Here is a 17,571-nt window from a genome sequence, read left to right as displayed (position 1 = left end):
GATGCTTTAGAAGTCTAAAGAGAACCTGGTAAACTGGGTGAGAGTCCTGGAACCCTGGGAAAAGGCAGAAGGAATAAGCCAGCTCCATGGAGCTGTCCTCTGACCTCCTCAGGTGCCATGGCACTTCACAGTGCCACACACATACCATATACACAATAATACAAGATTTTCTTTATTGAGAAAGAAAGGGTCTTGAAACATTCAGAGCATCTAATCCTCTAACATTAAGCATGGAGGAGAAAAGCATACACAGTTCTGTTACACTCCCGGCAGACTCAGAAATAATCTTCCTCTAAATCCTCTGCTCCTTTGGGGCGTCCTTGAACAGCCTACCTCCTAACCCTGTCTTCCCCAGCACACTTCCCTTAAAGCACTTAAATGACCTTTCTACTAGCTTATATGCTCTGAGATATACTTCATCAGTTCTTAATAGAATAGGTACGCAATGAAAGAAAACACTGAAGGAAACAAGAGTGGGTCAAACAATTCCTTCCGTACCAGCTCCAGGAAGCAAAGCTTACAATTCAGTGTCCACCTATAAGAGACTAGGATCAAGGGGCCTTCTGTTCCTGTCCTACCATAAATACATAAATACAGAATGCAGAAAGTATCTCCGAGAAATAAGGATAATAAGAAAGAGACTCATTAAACTTTATTTGGGGATCCAACCTATAGAATGGAGGATAAGTATTTTGGAACACATCTGTAATCCCAGAGTGAAAGAGCCTGAGGCAGGAGGATTGTGAGTTCCAGCCTGGCCTTGCTACATAGTAAGTTCCAGGCCAGTCTGGGCTACATAGTGAACCCTGTCTCAAATCAACCAACCCAGCAATGAATCAATTAGTAATGAATGATTTAGTAGCAAAAGAGAACATAGAGATATTCTCAAGATTGTTAGTTCAAAAAGAATCCACACAATCCATGCTAGCTTACCTTACAGATTCCGGCTTCTTTTTCATAAGGACGTAACCTAAATTGGGGTGGGAAAAGGTAGGAGAAATTGAAGGGAGAATTGCCCATGTCATCAGAAACACTCATGACCCTTTCTCCTAATCAAGGATGTTGTCTCTGTTTATGATTGAAACGTCTTCAAGTAACTTTGGGTAATTCCTTTCTGTAACCTCAAGGACAGATCTGTCCATTCATTGTCTGGTGAATTCATCCACATAGCCTAGTTTTCTTGAATAAGATTGGTAAATTTTTGCTCACTTAGACGAACAAAAAGTCTTGATTTTTTTTCTAATGGGCTCAGCCCCTGTCTGGTCCTTCATCACAGACCCTACTTGTCTTGTAAATGTAACTCAGGATTGGAGAATAAGCCCATAAGGGAAGAATAAATAACTTGGGACTAATGACATTTGTGGTATTTTACTCAATTTCTAAGTAATTGCCTTTGGTCGTTATCTGATATGTAACCCAGACTAGCCACAGATTTGTAGAATGCTGGTATTATAGGCACATGGCACATTTTGGATGAACAGCTTTTAAATAATTAGAGGGAAACATCTGGAATCTGACAGGCATATCCTTATTCCCCCTTTCCTACGAAGCAGGTTAGTAATAGGCTCATGCATCATGTTTTGTAAAGCCCATGGCTAACACTCTGCACAGTTACACAACTCATGGAAAGGGCCATGTAGGCCTGGGTGCCACCTTCAGATAGTCTGTTCCTGCATTAGTCATGGGGTTTCCAACCAATGTCTCATTTGCCTTTTCTAATAAATGCATTTAACAGTACATTCAACAGTATGACCGTAAGAAACAAGTGAGATCCGAGGGTAGGACAGGAGAGAATACATCAAAAGTCTTATAGTGACCTAAAATACCAAGTCTATGTGAAATGTCTTGTGTCATAGTATTTAATTTTTTATGGAAAATATAATGTTTCCTCTTTGATGCAACAACTGAAAGACAAAGGACAGGGTTAGGAACAAGAGTGTTGCCAAGCACTGCAGCCTATTCCCGTGAGCCCAGCACTGGGATGTGGGAGGCCAGAGGATCTGGAACTGGGGGCCATTCTCAGCTACCTAGTAAAGTCTGTACCCGTATGGAGTACATGAGATCAACGTTTACAGAATAGGAATCTTTGGAGACACAGTAGCAATGGTTCAAGGTCACTGAGCAGAGCACTCACCAAGCATCAGAAATCAGCCACAAAGTTTTGTGGATCCTAACATAGGCCTTTGGGAGTGGATGGTTTAACATGAGTGTGTTGGATCTGGGGATACAGAAGCCATGTGAACTCAAAAGCCCCGTGGCATGTGCACTTGCTTTAAAGACAGAGAGCCCTGGCTCTCCTTCCTCGGGGACAGCTGTGACGTGACTTACTGGTGATAACTGCAATGCACACAAGCAGCAGCAACAGCAGGACAGCGGTGGAAACTCCAGTGGAGACGTCGTTACTCATGTTCTTCTGTGTCTTCCACAAAGAGACAGATTCCTAAGGAAGCAATAAATAAAATAACCACAGCAACAAATAACCAGCAGTAAACACAAGGGAGGGACACCAAGTGAGAGGAACAGAAAACACATGCTTGGCCTTAACCTAGACTCTAGGTCCTAGAACTTCATCTTAGCAGGGCTGTGGCTCATCTGGTGGTCTCTGAGGTCATAACAGGCAGTGGAATCAGTGTCTTTGGTGACGATGGAAACATGTTCTATGTTGCATGAGGTGATTACGCAGTCGATGCCTCAGTCAAAATTCTAACCACATGCTTAATGTGGGTTCACACATCATGCACGTGATTATGTCTGCTTAATGGTCTGTAGGGTAGTCTCTAAATGCATCATCTTATGATATTAATGAAGAGAAAAAGAATAGCTTATCAGTAACTTACCTTGCCCTCAGTGTGCTCAGCCCCTGTCTGGTCCTTCATCACAGACCCTACTTGTCTTGTAAATGTAACTCAAGATTACATAATTTTATAAACATCTAATACCAAATGGTCAACATGGGAAGGTTATATTAACATTTTAAGGAATACATTTATGTATTAAATATGAATATATGTAATAAATAATACATATTTTATATTCGACAGCTACATATTAATAATTATCTATTATATATTAGTACTTTGTATATTATATAGATTACATATGCTAACATATTCATATATTAACAACTAATGAACAGAGACCATGAATTAGAAAGCAAGGAGAGGGTAAGTAGAAAGCTTTAAACGGAGTTGAGAAAAAAAGAAAACGATACAATTATATCCAATAACTTTCTAAAAATAGTAGGAGGACTCGACTTAAGGATGCAGTCTGATTACTACTGTGTGATCAGACAGAAATGCAGAATCTCCCTTCGTGCCCTGGCACAGGTGAAGAGTGAGCTGTACATACTGGAAGAAGCAGGAGACAACTGAGCAGCAGGTGAGGCCCCTCTAATAGCTTAGCCCTAAGCTGCTAATCCTAAACAGAGCCCTCGGATGGTTTCACTACAAGGAAAGGGAAGTCACAGACAAGGTCTTTGCCCACCTGTGAGCCTCATCTATGGGGTCACAATCCAGGCTCCTCTGTTAAGTCAGGGAGACCATGGGCAAGTTAGCTAAGCTCTGTGAACGCTGTCTCTACGTCCTCAAGCAAGGTGTTCAGTGGGTTATTGGGAAGGGATTCTCAGGTGTTCTTGACAAACGCTGTGGGGCATCTAAGGTTTGTTTGTTGTTCTGACAGCGTCTCCTGATCCCAGGCTGTTCGGAATTTCACTAGTTGACAATGACCTGGAACCTCTGATCCTTCTTCCTTACCCTCCTGAGAGCTTGGACTGCACGTGTGTCTACTGCACCCACAAAACATTGACTTCATAATCAGAACATGCTTATCATTTCTCTGTAATCATCACAGATTTAGTTAAATTTCTTTTCATGAAATAGAGTCCATGAACTTAATCTCCTGGTTCAAGATGTAAGCTACTACGGATAGGCCTGGGGGTGCACACCTCAATCTCAGGACCTGAAAGGTGGAAGCAGGAGGGTCAGGAGTTCCAGATCCTTCCTGGGTACATAGCATGGGCAAGGCCAACCTGAACTCCATGGGATTCGGCCTCAAACAAGCAAACAAACACCCTGAAAACAAAACTCTGTGCTGCTGTGCATTGAATTTCATTGCACCTAGGGACAGCTTGACTTCTGGGTCCAGAGTCACTATGGCTTATTTTGAATTCAACTCTAAGTTATTCCTCCATGCTGCTAAGCATGACCGTTTCTCAGGTAACTGAGGCCAAGAACAACCTTGATATGCAGGGCTGTTTGGTTTTATACAGAGCCATATGTCTGTTCCCTCAGCAACACGTACTTACTGGTGTCTGATATTTAACTAGTATACATAGATTCTTTCCATAACTACAAGACCACTGGGAGGTAATCTCAATTAAGTCATTGTATTTAAGGTGTCAAGATGGGCACGTGACACAGGCCTGTAATCCCAGTACTCAGAAGGCTGAGACGGAAGACTGTGAGTTCTAGGCCAGCCTGAGCTATGAAATGAGATGATGTCTTATAGAAGGGAGACAGTTATGGTAGGGTTTACTCCTATAATTTCAGTTCTTGAGGGACAGAGGTAGCAGGGTCAGGAGTTCAGGGTCATCCTCAGCTGTGCAGTTAAATTCAAGGACAGCTGGACTACGTGAGACCCTTCTCAAAAAACAAACAAAAGAAACTTACTTTCAGCCTTTATGTGTTATGTTCTGACTGTCAATAGGTATAAGTGCCTAATGGTCTAGGCTGGCCTCAAACTTCTGGTATCGTGTTTTAACTTCCCGAGTCCTAAGAATACAGAATATACCACCATATCTGACTTTTTTCTTTTCTTCCTTTTTTTGATACAAATATCTATGAACTAATTTTATAGACAAATCTTTAAATACAAATTGTTTCCTAGAAGATATACAAATGAACATAGCTAATAAATTAGGGAGGAACATGCTTACAGTGTCATTATTCCGAGAGTCGTCTGAGGATGTCACAGTGTTATTCCAGTCTGCTAAACAAGAGGGAAAATTAATTATAAATACAAAATTTAGTTTTTTGCTACATCTATAAATATTACCCACAAGGCAATATGTCTTATACCATGTGAAGGTTGGGATTTAATATGGCAGGAGATTCATTGAACAGCATGTTTTGAAGATTTAAATAATTGAAGTATATCTGAAAATCTATTTTATAACAAGGATTCTGTTCTTTGCATTGTTTCTAGGTGTCTATGACTGAAACACAGAATCCCCTTGCTGCTGATATCTTACATAATATAAGGGTTGTAACACCCTGACAAGGAGTCCCTTACTGCTTTTAAAGATAATGAAGCATACATGATGACTGCATATTTCTAATTTTAGCAAATGGCAGACATCTCTGCTGTCGGTGTACACACAGTGCCCACACAATGAGTGGAAACACTACCCATCTATGGGAGTCCCCAACAACTACCAAAGCTGACATTGCCCAGCACGAATAAAGTTGAGTGACTCATAGCCCTCCTCATACTCACTTTACTGTGTTTACATTTTACTCTCTGTGAAAACCCTGACAAGGAGCCAAAGGCAACGACTAGGTGTAGGCAGCATCTATAGTCTGGGCTCTGTTTGTGAGCTAGGCCCTTAAGTAAGACCTTCCAGGAACAAGAGGAAGTGATTCAGTAAGGTGAAGCTGAATCAGAGAAATCTTGAACTCAATACTGACCATATTCATTAGCACAGTGACCTCATAATCAAGGTGCTGCAATAAGCACTTAGGAATGCACGCATGGGCACTCAACACTGTAGGAAACACGGGCGATGTTACTATTGTTATGTGATGGAAGGACCAGGGAGCAGAAGCGTGAACACTGAGGAGTTCACTTTAGAAATATCGTACTGCCTATGTAATGAGGACCATTCAACAACTTCTCCAAAGAAGTGTGCCTGGAATAGGGGACAAATGGAAAGGTGTGTGTCTCCAAAGGGAACTAAAGAGTTTCCCCAGTCTAGCAGTGACATAAATTACCATGAACTAATGAAATGGGATGGTGCATAAGGTTCCTGGGAAGTACAGCTATGAAAGGCAGGTGGTGGCCCATGTGACACCCAAGTCCCTTTCAATCCTATTATTTCTTGCTTTTGCAGAATGTTCACCAAGGGAGAGATTCCATAAACACAGTAAGGACTCGCCAAGGAGCCTCACGTTACAAAGCCAAAATGCCAGAATTCACAAGGAAACCAGAGACCCAATTGCTTCGTTCCCTGCTCCACTCTGCAAAGTTCTCCTCTGAGCAGGGTTAGGTGACATGGCATTATAGAGTCTGAACCCCCTCCTTCCTTCTTCTTCATACCTGGGAACAGTGGCTCCTGCTGCCTTGTGTTTGGATCTAGTTTCATTTTGTTTTTCTGCCTGGAAACAGTATACCTTGAGGATTTCCATTCACCATTACCTAACCCTTCCTTACTCTGTGGGTTCACTGCATATGACTTTAAATTAAGTAGTCTTCAGGAAAGCCTAGGAAAAGGTCAGCCATATAGATGAGTAAACCACAGAGAAGCAACTTCTGAGAATATTGAGTCTCTCACACACATACGTTAGCACACCCACGCACATACACACAACCACCCAGAGTCCTGCAGGACTGGCCCTGTTAGGAGGTACCTCAAGGACACATGGGTCAGCTCTGCACCACAAAGAGCAGCATGTGGCAGTCTCAATTGACCACTGTTGAAAGTGTAGAGCTGGCTGAGAGAGATGGCAGAGCCCAGCATCTCCACAGCTGATCAAGCAGCACATGCCACCAAAGTTTTAAGGAGAAGTATAGGACCCAACCAGAGTGTGGGACAGAGTGTACCAAGTGAGTGGGAATCAGGGTCTCGGCGCTGCAAGCCTATGTGGTGCTTCTGTTCGTATACTCAACCCACCTTAGTCCATTTGGGTTGTTATTCCAAAATTGCTTAGAGTGAGTAAATTATAAACAAAAGAAATGCATTGGTCATAGTTCTAAAGGCTGGGAAGTCCCAGATCCAGACACAAGCTGACTGGGTAGCTGCTGAGGGCTCCTTTGTTCATAGGTGATTCATCTTGTGTGTCCCCAAGGAAAGGGAAGGGAAAATCAGCCCCACCAGTCCTCTCACAAAGAATCTAACACTGTGCACGAACATCTTACTTTTATATCCTAATCACCTTCCAGATGACCTCAGCACTTAATTACACATTACCAAAGGAATTTATGGGGACACATTCAGACCACAGTGCAACCTCCCATTTCCCATGTGAGCCTAAGACTGACAGGGCAAGAGAGGAGACTCTTTGCTATCCTAGAGGAAGTACAAGTGTCAAGGTTAGTGTGGCCGCCAGAGAGCTGGTCCACTGTTTTGAGTCCCAAACAACTAAACCCAGGGATGAGCCTGGATTAAACTGAGCGACATAGGTGTTGCCAAGTCATAGCATCTACTTGCTGTGGAATAGTCTTTTACACTGTGTGAAGATGTGTCACTGTGACTGATTAAAGAGCCGAATGATCAATAGCTAGGCAGGAAGAAGTTGGGTGGGACTTCTTGGGACAGAGAGGACCCAGAGAGGAAGAAAGGTGGAGTCCCCAGTCAGACTCAGGGGAAGCAGAGTACAGATAACCAAGCCACATTAAAAGAAAAGAGGAGATTAAAAGATTTGTGTTAATTTAAGCTTTAAGAACTGTTTAGAAAAAAGCCTAAACTAAGGCCGAACTTTCATAATTAATATTAAGTCTCTGTGTTGTTTTTTTTTTGTGAGCTGTCACACCAAAGAAACATCTGTCCACAGGTACCTGTGCCAGTCCTCCAGGCACTGTGCCTAACAGTGTAGGTGTTATCTACAATGCACCTATCACTTATGCCCTTTGCGAATATGACCCAAGTCCCCCATCACATTTTGTAACCACAACATTCAGTAAAAATTTATTACAATAAACTGATTTTAATTTTAAAAAGTGCCATTATATTCACTGAGTAAATAATGTAGCAGATTCAAGAGAGTGGATATTTCTGTAAGTCACACAACTGTTAGGCAAGACAGAGACAGAACAGAAAGACAGAAGTAATCAATGAGCCCCAGAAGGGAAGCCTGAGGCAGGCGGGGAGGCAATGGCTCAATGGCTCATTGTCCCTGGATGGACAAGAGGATGGTTGTATTGCTTATTCTGTTAACACATTCAAGAAACTTTGGGGGAACTACTGATAAAAAACAGAATTTCCTATTGAGTCAATCTATGATGTTCACAGATATTTTAAACCAAGTTACCATGAGTAGCAAGCAAGCCACACTTGTTGAAGGTCAAATAATGTAGAAACTCCTGTTCCTAGTCCTTCCCTCCTATTCCTGAATTTAAACAAATATCCCTACGAAATCTGTATCACAACATGGCTTATGGAAGAAAATGATTTAAATATAAGTTTGCTATAAGTTACATCTTGGAGCATTGTTTCTAAAATAACGGCACCAAGAGGGATGGGGCACTTCTTACAAACCTCCAGAGATCCATCTTAAGAGCCACCAACATCACATGTACACTCAATGTAAAGACACCTAAGTGCTCTTCATGGAGAAGTCCATATTCGTGCTCCAGTGTACTCTATTCTTTTCCTAAGGACCCCTGTGCTTGGGATCCGAGTTAAATCTTGATAAACCTTCAACACTCCATCACACTGACTGTCCCTGACATTCTTTTCTTCAAAGAAGCCACACAGCCTAGCCTGACCTGAATGGAGATGCTTGTGGAAAGGGACGTCTGGAGGGTGCCATCAGGGGTGGAATGGAGCTGTGCCTCTGTCCCTGCCACCACTTACAATGTCAGATCTGCATTGCTGCAGCACCAGCTTTACCAAGATGTGGACCTTCCAGGGGATCAGGCAGGGGGACATAGTTACCTGCAGGAGTGTAGGATGCGATTTCTGTCACCTGGGCTGTAGTCTGACTTGGGTAAGATGTAGTGGGTTCTGGAATGAGAACAATGCAAGAACTGTTTCAGCTTTGGAGTTTGGATGCCACCAAGGAAAACAGAAACAAAACTTACCATCACCTCCCCCAGTGCCTCCCTCAGCCTCCATAGCAGGAATGGCTCCTTCCTACCCATTTCCGCATCTGCTGACTCCTCTGAGAAATGTACCCAAAGATGGGCACTGCCTGTCATGGTCCCACTATCCTGAGCAAGTAAGATGTGTGTTCTAATATTCTAGACAACTTTATTGATCTTCAGGATTGCTTCACACTTTCCATTCTAGACTCCTGAACTCCTCTGAAACATTGCTGATATCAACACAAGGAGAACCAGACACTCAGTTAAGACTGATTTATCAAGTCAAGAGTCATTTCACCTTCTAGGAAGGGCCTGGATGTTTCTCACCCCTCTTCACTGAGGCCTTAGTCAAGCACCAGATTCTTCACACTTCTTTCTAGGGAGATGTGTTCACTGGACAACATGGAATAGATGGACCATTTCATCACTGAGACCTTCTCAAGGTGGCAACATCACACTGGTGATGGTTCCCACACTACAAACTGTTTTGTGCTGTGGAATTCTCCTCTCTTTCTCTGTCTCTCTCATGGTTGGTTGATTGATTGGTTGAGTGATTAAGACAGGGTCTCTGTCCTCCTTTATGAAGAGGGATTTCGGATGTTTTCTGAATCATCTTCTGTTGCTCACCAAAGGCTTCCACATGGAACACTCTAGTGCAGCCTGTTTCCCTTTCCTTCCTGGAGTCCCTACTTTGTTCCCATCAATAGCTCAGTTCACATGCAGAGCTGAGCATTCTCCGGGAGTCCTCTCAATACTTCCCTTTTCAGAACAGGAGAGGATCTTAGAGTAAGTTGGTTGTGGCCAGACAGGAATTCCTAAATCTGGGTTTCCTCATGGGCCCCTCAGTGTCTTTCCTGATCCCCTACCTCACTACAACCTGATTCTTACATTTGCACAACAACCTCCTGCTCTGCACTACTGTCCTGTTTTGTCCTGGAACTCAAACATGTAAGAGGATGTAACCATCCTTCTGAACTAATAACAGGACAACACAAATGTCAGGTGGTCACACATTACCCAATTCAGTTCTTGATAAGAGGCATCATGAGCTTAACTTAACTTGCTTCCCCAGCCTGGGTCCCTTTCTCCCCTGTTCTTACAACCTCCCACCCATATTCCATGAACAGTGTCTGGGGCACCAGGATGAGCACAAGAAGTGGATGAGAGGAAACACATCCTTATCTGAGAGCGGCCAGAGCGTTTGCCTTCTCCCTGGACTGGACTTTCAACCCTCAACTGCAATTCTTTACGGAACTCACAATAGAAAAATCAGATCACACTAACACTAGGCGTGTGGCCCAGTCCTTCAGAGTCCCCCTGCTTGAAAGTACCTGAAAGCCAGTGAGAGGAGAGGGAAATAAATTTCTCCCGTCAGGTTAGTCTAACAACAATGAAAACTCTTTGGCTTCTTCTCTTCAGAGTCCAGCCCTACCCCAGGAGATGGAAAGGTTGTAGGAAGCTTTGAGAACCTGCTAAGAGTTATCTTTTCACTCCTAGATGTAGAAGGTTTGAGCCTAAACTTGCCTTCAGGATGACTAGCTTATCCCCATTGGTAAGTCAAGGTATTACCCATTAATATTAACTTTACCTGTAGGCTATCTGAAGTATGAACTAAAGGCCTCACTCAAAAGCATGAGCATGTTAAATGATTCTGAAAATGTTGAATTTGATGAATATGTGCTTTTATCCCCAAAAAGGACTAATATTTCACTTTGTATGCTACATGAATAAATTGAAACATCCTTAAAGTAAACAATTCAAGACATCCATTGTTCTTTAAAAGAGTCATGTATGGTGTCTTTCCAGTAAGGATGTGGAAACAGTACAAACCCTCCAAACATCCCTGTTCATGACCCGGGAGTCAGAAGAACCAGCTTCCAACTCAAGGGACCAGGGACAGAGTCTGAGCTACTTTCTGTCTTCATGACTTCCACCCTGAACTGTCAGTCCCTGTCACTATGAAAGAGGGAGAGATCTCCTCTATTTAAGACATAATTGTCGTAGAATTAAGCACTGCATCATGGAGCATGGAGCATGCTGCCTGGGGATCAGGAATTGCTAAATGTCAGCTTCCCTGAACTATGACCTCAGCTGGATGGCCCAGTTTCAAGATGGATGTAAAGGGTCAAGAGTCTCCCTACCCTGACCCTCGTTCTCAGTCGGTCCTTAGATTTTCAGCACAAAGTCATGTCCAGCTGATCCAAATTCCCACCATCCTTACCAGCTCTCCTAGATCAATGATCTACCTCGGTCTGGCTACTAGTGAATCCTGGGGAACAGAGAGATGGTGTCCTCCATCTTACACAGCAGAGGGTGAATGTAACTTAAGACTAAAAAATTACAGACTTTGTGAGGTTATTGTTGGGACACAGCTAAGAACTCCCCACCTATATTATATTTCTGTCTTGACTCAGTATCTGTGTGTCCTACAGATGCTTATAAGAAGGACTCTGTGTGCTGAGTCACCATTGAGTTTTACCAGGTGTGTGAGTCTGCGTGTGCGCTGGTGTTGTAGGAGCAGAGGTGGAGTCTCTGGGTGATGCTGGTACACGTGTGGGTCCTGTTGACAGAGTCGTGGGTCTCCCTGTAGTTGTGGATCTTGTTATAGTTGTGGGTCTCCCTGCAGTTGTGGGTCTTCCTGTAGTTGTGGGTCTCTCTATAGTTGTGGGTCTCCCTGCAGTTGTGGGTCTTCCTGTAGTTGTGGGTCTCTCTATAGTTGTGGGTCTCCCTGTAGTTGTGGGTCTTGTTGGAGGACTCGTGAGAATTTCTGGGTTTGGAAATCAAGATGAAATAAAGATGAGCCAGCAAGAGAGAAGAGCTTCTACTGTAGCACCAGTGGGAGGCTTTCCCCACCAACGCTCCTCTCCTGAACTTCTCTTATTTGCCATTGACCAACTAGGGTGTTGTGGGGTGGGGCATTAGAGACAGCTCACCAATAGGAGGCAGCTATACTGACAGCACAGAGATAAGAACAGAGCCCAGGTTCCTAAGAACACTTTATAAATGACAGCTGCCAGGTTCTCAGATTTCTCAGCATTTCTGAGACTAAGAGGGTATGGGGGACTGGGACTTCTCTCAGTGATGACTGACTTCACTCACAGTTCCCAGGCCCAGCATGTTCCCTTCAGTCAGTCCCAAGAGAACACAGCATATAGTCCTGCATCTTAGCACACACATCCCACAGGAATCACAACACAAATGAGATTTGCACATTTGGATAGAGAGTGGACATTGTCTTCTATGGTTTCTTACAATCTAACAGAAACAAGGCGAATACTCCTGGACGGGCTCTGTGTGAGCCTTGTCAGTTTGGTTGCTCACCTTCCTGGACCTGGGGGGAGTTGGGAGGACCTTGGACTCAACATAGTGTAGAGAACCCTGATGGCTGTTTGGCCTCAAGAGGGAGGGAGTGGGGGTGTGGGTGGAGGGGAGGGGAGGGAAGGGGGAGGAGGAGGGGAGGAGATGGCAATTTTTAATAAAAAATAAATAAACTGGAAAAAAAAGACAAAGGAAGGACTTAAGGCTTAAAAACAAAAAACAAAAAACAACAACAAAAAAAAGCTTGGTTCCTGGAGTTAAAGTATTTAAATCTTCCTTAACAATTCAGAATAGTTGCATATAGATAATATCTTATGGGTCAGGCTCAAGTATAAACATGATTTACATAGCATTCATATAACTACACATTACATACATAGCTTAAAAGATAACTTTAGAAACTATAGATAATTGTGCACATTATAGTGTCTTGGCATTGAATTTTCCAGATGCATTTTCAAGTCCATGCTCAAAAGGTTCCAGATTTTGAATCTGGATTAGGCAGGTTCAACCTACAATTTACAAATCAACAACATTTGTTGTATTAATTAAAACATTGCTTCACCCATTAGCTTTAGCTTCTTTTTGGCTAACTCTTACATCTTAATTTAAGCCATTTCTATTAATCTGCGTATCACCACGAGGTCATGGCCTACCAGCAAAGTTTCAGCATGCCTGACTCTGGCGGCGGCTCCATAAATCTCTCTCTCTGACTCTGCCTTCTTCCTCCCAGCATTCCATTTAGTTTTCCCCACCTATCTATGTTCCGCCCTATCAACAAGTCCAAAGCAGTTTCTTTATTCATTAATGGTAATCACAGCATACAGAGGAAAATCCCACATCACTTCCCCTTTTTCGTTTAAATAAAAAGGTTTTAACTTTAACATAGTAAAATTACATATAACAAAACAGTTATCAAGCAAGAATTATAGTTATGATATTTATTTATATCTACTTTATCTTTTATCATAATTAAAGAAACCATAGTCATAACTATATCTTCTTTAACGTCATCAAAGACTCCAGAAGAATATGATATTACCTAAGTAAACAGGAAGTACATTGTAAACAACTTCCAAAACTCTAGAATTGACAGAGACATCTGGCTGCCTGGCCAGTCACCCAAAGCTTTTCTGCACTGTTGGGGCATCCATCTTCAGCCTACAGGCCCATAGTATCTGGCAGACTTTTCCATGAAGCAGGAAATTTTAAAGACAGTTCTGCTTATATTGGCAGTTTGCCAGTCACTTTCTACTGTATCCTGCTGAATGTCTCACAGACTCTTTCATGAAGCAGGAATCCTGAAGGATCATCTCACCTTCAGGCAAGTTCAGTAGTCATTTCTTTGTGGATCCTGCATGCCCAGTTCATTTAACAAACTCCATAAGGAGCCTCTTCGATGCCCATCTTCCTCTTGAAGTAGATTGGTGCTGCCAGGAGCAGATGTGTCTCACTGTCTTGAATTAAGATTCATTTTAGGACTTCATCTAAGCAAATAAAGTTGTTCAGTGCCTCTAAAGAGAATATTTAAGGCTGGGTTTGGGGGCACATGCCTGTGTTTGCAACACTGGAGTCAGAGGCAGGAGGATTAGGAGAGTATGGCCATCAAAGAATCGCCTGAGATGCAGGAGAACTTGTCTTTACACAACTCAAAAGCAAGCGTTTATAATCAAACATGTTCATAAGAACTTTATGTTTCCTTGTTCTAGGAAGAGAACAAATTACTAGCAAACAAGGGACACAGTTTACTTACAAGAAATAAGGAAAGAAAACAAAGAAAGCGTACCTGGTTTAACTTCCACTTTTTGATCATTGAACCATCCACGAACCTCCACGCGACAACAATACAGACCACTGTCACTCTCGACAGCGTTCTCTATTGTCAAGGACACGTTTCCTCCCGAAATATTCCCCTTTAGCTGGTATCTGCTGCTCCTCTGATAGGTGATGCGGTATCCATTGGTCCAGATAAGTGTGTTTGCACAACGAGAAGACGGGCATGGCCCCTGGCCCCAGCACGTGTTAAAGGTTCCAAAAAATGTTGAGTAAGTACACGGCAGTGTGACAGGGTGACCCACCACCCCCTTCACTGCTACATAAGAATCCACAGCACCTGTGATGTAAAGAAGTGGGGAGAGGGGAAGAAATGGAATATTAGTACCCAAAATGTTTCTAAAATTTTGTTGTTGTTTTTCAGAAAAATTATTGGGTGGGGGGTGGGGGGGGTGAGGGACTCAAGTGGAGCCCCAGCTGCAGGCCTTCTCTTTCAGTGTTTTGTTTGCTTGCTTTATTGTTTTGGTTTTGGAGGTTTTTTGTGGGTAGGCATGAAAGGGAATGACAACTTAATTTTTGTGGTTGTTATCCTTTGGTTTTCTGAGCCAGGATCTCACTTTGTAGCCTTGGCTGCCCTGGAACTTGCTGCATGAACCGGGCTGACTTCAAACTCCCAGAGCTCCGCTGCCTCTACCTCCCCAATCCTATGATTAAATATCCAGCTTTACTGTTTGAACTTGAAGACTGTAAGCATTTTCCTGTTAGCATATTTTTCCTAAGTGTGATCACTTAGTGGGTACATTAGTGAGCAAAACAGTCTATCTGTGGCATGATATTCACTCACTGTTCTTCTCTTTTCTTCTTCAGTGTGAGTGTTTCTTTTGGAGACAGGGTCTTGCTCTATGCCCCATTCTGGCTGAAAATCACAATCTTCCCACCTCTGCCTCCTGAGTGTGGGGTACTTAGCATATGCCACTGAGACCAGCTCAAATGTTTCATCATTAAACATCTAAAACTTTATTTCAGAAGTTGGGCCCATGGCAACTCTGTATTCCCAGAACTCACTTGTAGTCCCAGAACTTGGGAGGTAGATGGAGAAAGATGAGGAATTCAGGGCCAGCTAACTAAGGAGTTCAAGACAGGCCTAGCTTTTAGAGACCCTGTCTCAAACTATCTCCCCTTCTCCCCCACAGGGCTCTGTAACTCTTCTCCATTCCTAATCAAAGAGCAGAGCCAGAGTTTTAGAAAAGCACTGTTGGCTTCAAGGCAGATCTTTAGCAACTTCAAAATCATTTGGCAGAAAGGGTTTGAGAAAACCCCCAGGAGGGGCTGAGGCTTACTCTGATCTTCATGATTATCTCTTTATGAACAAAAAACCAAAACCAAAACCAACCAACCAACCAAAAAACATGAAGCAGAGGTTCCTTCTTATGAGTTGGTGACTTACGAGAACTTGTAAGGTCACATAACCAGAGAACATGCAATCAATAACTTTAATGATACAATTTTAAAAACTAAAATAATAAAATATACGATGGAATAGAATTTCCAACACCAATAGTTTCCAAGGGGACCTTTAAGGGAACTCTGAGGGCTGAGAATGGAGCGCAACAAAACAGTGCTTGGGCTAGCCCATGCTAACCCCTGTGTTGGATCGCAGCACTGGAAACAAACAAATAAGCCAACAAAAGCACAAAACAATGAACTATGATATTCTCTAACTAATCACCTATATGCAGGCCAAGGACATGAGTCTGGGACATGATCCAAGAACACAGTCCTAACTGTATAAAATGAGTATATTTCTGGGACATATATTACTTGATTTTGCCAAATACCTTTTTTAGGATCACAAATAAAATACATGCTATATTAATTAAGTCATAGAATATATTTTATCTCTCACCAGTGATCCCAGTTATTGAGAGGTAGAGGCAGGAGGATCAAAAGTTTGAGGTGATCCTTAGCAACCTACAGAGTTTGAGGCCAGTCTGGACTAACTTAGACCCTGTCTCAAAGAAAATTACCTTATTCCTTCTTTGCCCCTTTTCATAGAGCACTTTGAATTAAAATGTTTTTTAAGATAAACAATTGAAAGTGATTGAAATAAGCAAATGTGCACAAAAATACAACTAAGGCTAATTATGACTAGCCATACTGCCTGGAAATCTCTGGTTCTGATTTTTTAATTAACAATTCATTATCATAGGCATGCATGAGTACGTACCCAATACTTGTCCATGACAGGCATACATGTGTTCTCACCCCTTGCCTGATATTCTCTTTTAGATAATGTTTATTTAGCCATAAGTTTTGAAATTAGAGTTTTGAAAGGTTAGAAAAGTTTTTTTGAGCTACAATTTATCCTGGTTCTCCATTCATTACATAACCCATGATCAAAAAAGCCCAAGAATTGTCATCTCTTCTGTCACCTCTCGCCTCCTCAGCATCACCCAGCTCATCCACTCACTTACCTGGGAGAAGAAGTATGAGGCCAGAAATGAAGACTTGAGGATGCATCATGGTGCTGACCTGGAGGACAATGAGGAGACGCTCTGGTTGCTGTGGCACTCAGCACGCTGTACCCAGGCAGGTCTGCATTCTGACTGTGACTCACACAGGCCTCTCTGTCAGGGACCCCTGTCCTCCCCAACACCCTCTTCTTTCCTGGTCCTTTCTCACATACAACCAGCAATGTCCCTTATGGTCATGACATAAATAAGGCAGTAAACAGAGAAAACTGGAGGCAGAGACAAGAGTGTGTTCTCTTGGTAGAACTCTTAAGCAAAAACCAGACTTCTAACAGCAAAGGTGCACTTGTCTCCTGATGGACACAGAGCTGTTTCTGCCCAGTAGATACAGGGGTGAGTCTCTGAATCTCAACCACCTTAATCATAACCAAGATGTTCTGAATCAGAATGCTGCTGCATACAGTGTCTGATACCACATCTTCCTGGGGGATGTTATGGTGGATGTTACATGTCTTCAGATTCCAACATCTACATTTCTTAAATGGTAAACCATAAAAACATGAGTAAGCTTGCCTAGTACTTCATTAACTCCACTTCTTGTCAGAACATTCCATGACTTCCTCTCAGAGAGGGAAGTTTGCCCTATTACCAGTCTTCAATGGTAATAGCTTTTATGAAGATGCCATGAGCTCAGCATCTTCAGGTCTGGGGCCCTGCACTATTACACTAACAGCCCCTGTCCTTAGAAGAGACCAGAAAACTAAGGCTGCAATCTGGTGGCCAAACAATGATCGTAACGAATGTCTTAAACATCTTATTTATTATAAGAAATTCAAAACATATAAAAACAACTTAAGACACAACTATCTTACTTTTTATCATGGTGCCAACCATTCTGTCCCTTTAGAGTTGTATTGAGGAAGGGCCGTGTACTCGGGCATTCACTGCCTCACACAGCTGGCTACCCTTCTTGACACAAACTGTCACTGAG

At 42.7% G+C, this 17,571-nt stretch overlaps 1 protein-coding gene across 1 annotated transcript; it reads right to left on the bottom strand.

Annotated features, from left to right (window-relative positions):
- Positions 1-1,620: 1,620 nt before the first annotated feature.
- Positions 1,621-16,632, bottom strand: LOC119811510 (hepatitis A virus cellular receptor 1 homolog). Its single transcript, XM_042054893.1, has 10 exons — positions 16,584-16,632; positions 14,123-14,449; positions 11,713-11,785; positions 11,498-11,601; positions 8,870-8,938; positions 4,934-4,983; positions 3,641-3,834; positions 2,838-2,892; positions 2,329-2,440; positions 1,621-1,715 (listed from the first exon to the last, which is right to left on the bottom strand). The coding sequence occupies exons 1-10, from the start codon at positions 16,630-16,632 to the stop codon at positions 1,621-1,623; spliced, it is 1,128 nt and encodes a 375-aa protein (XP_041910827.1).
- Positions 16,633-17,571: the final 939 nt, after the last annotated feature.

Source organism: Arvicola amphibius, chromosome 4, assembly GCF_903992535.2.
Source record: "Arvicola amphibius chromosome 4, mArvAmp1.2, whole genome shotgun sequence".
Lineage (NCBI taxonomy): Eukaryota > Metazoa > Chordata > Mammalia > Rodentia > Cricetidae > Arvicola > Arvicola amphibius.
The sequence above is the reverse complement of the archived record's forward strand: the minus strand, read 5'-3'. Positions and strand labels throughout refer to the sequence as shown.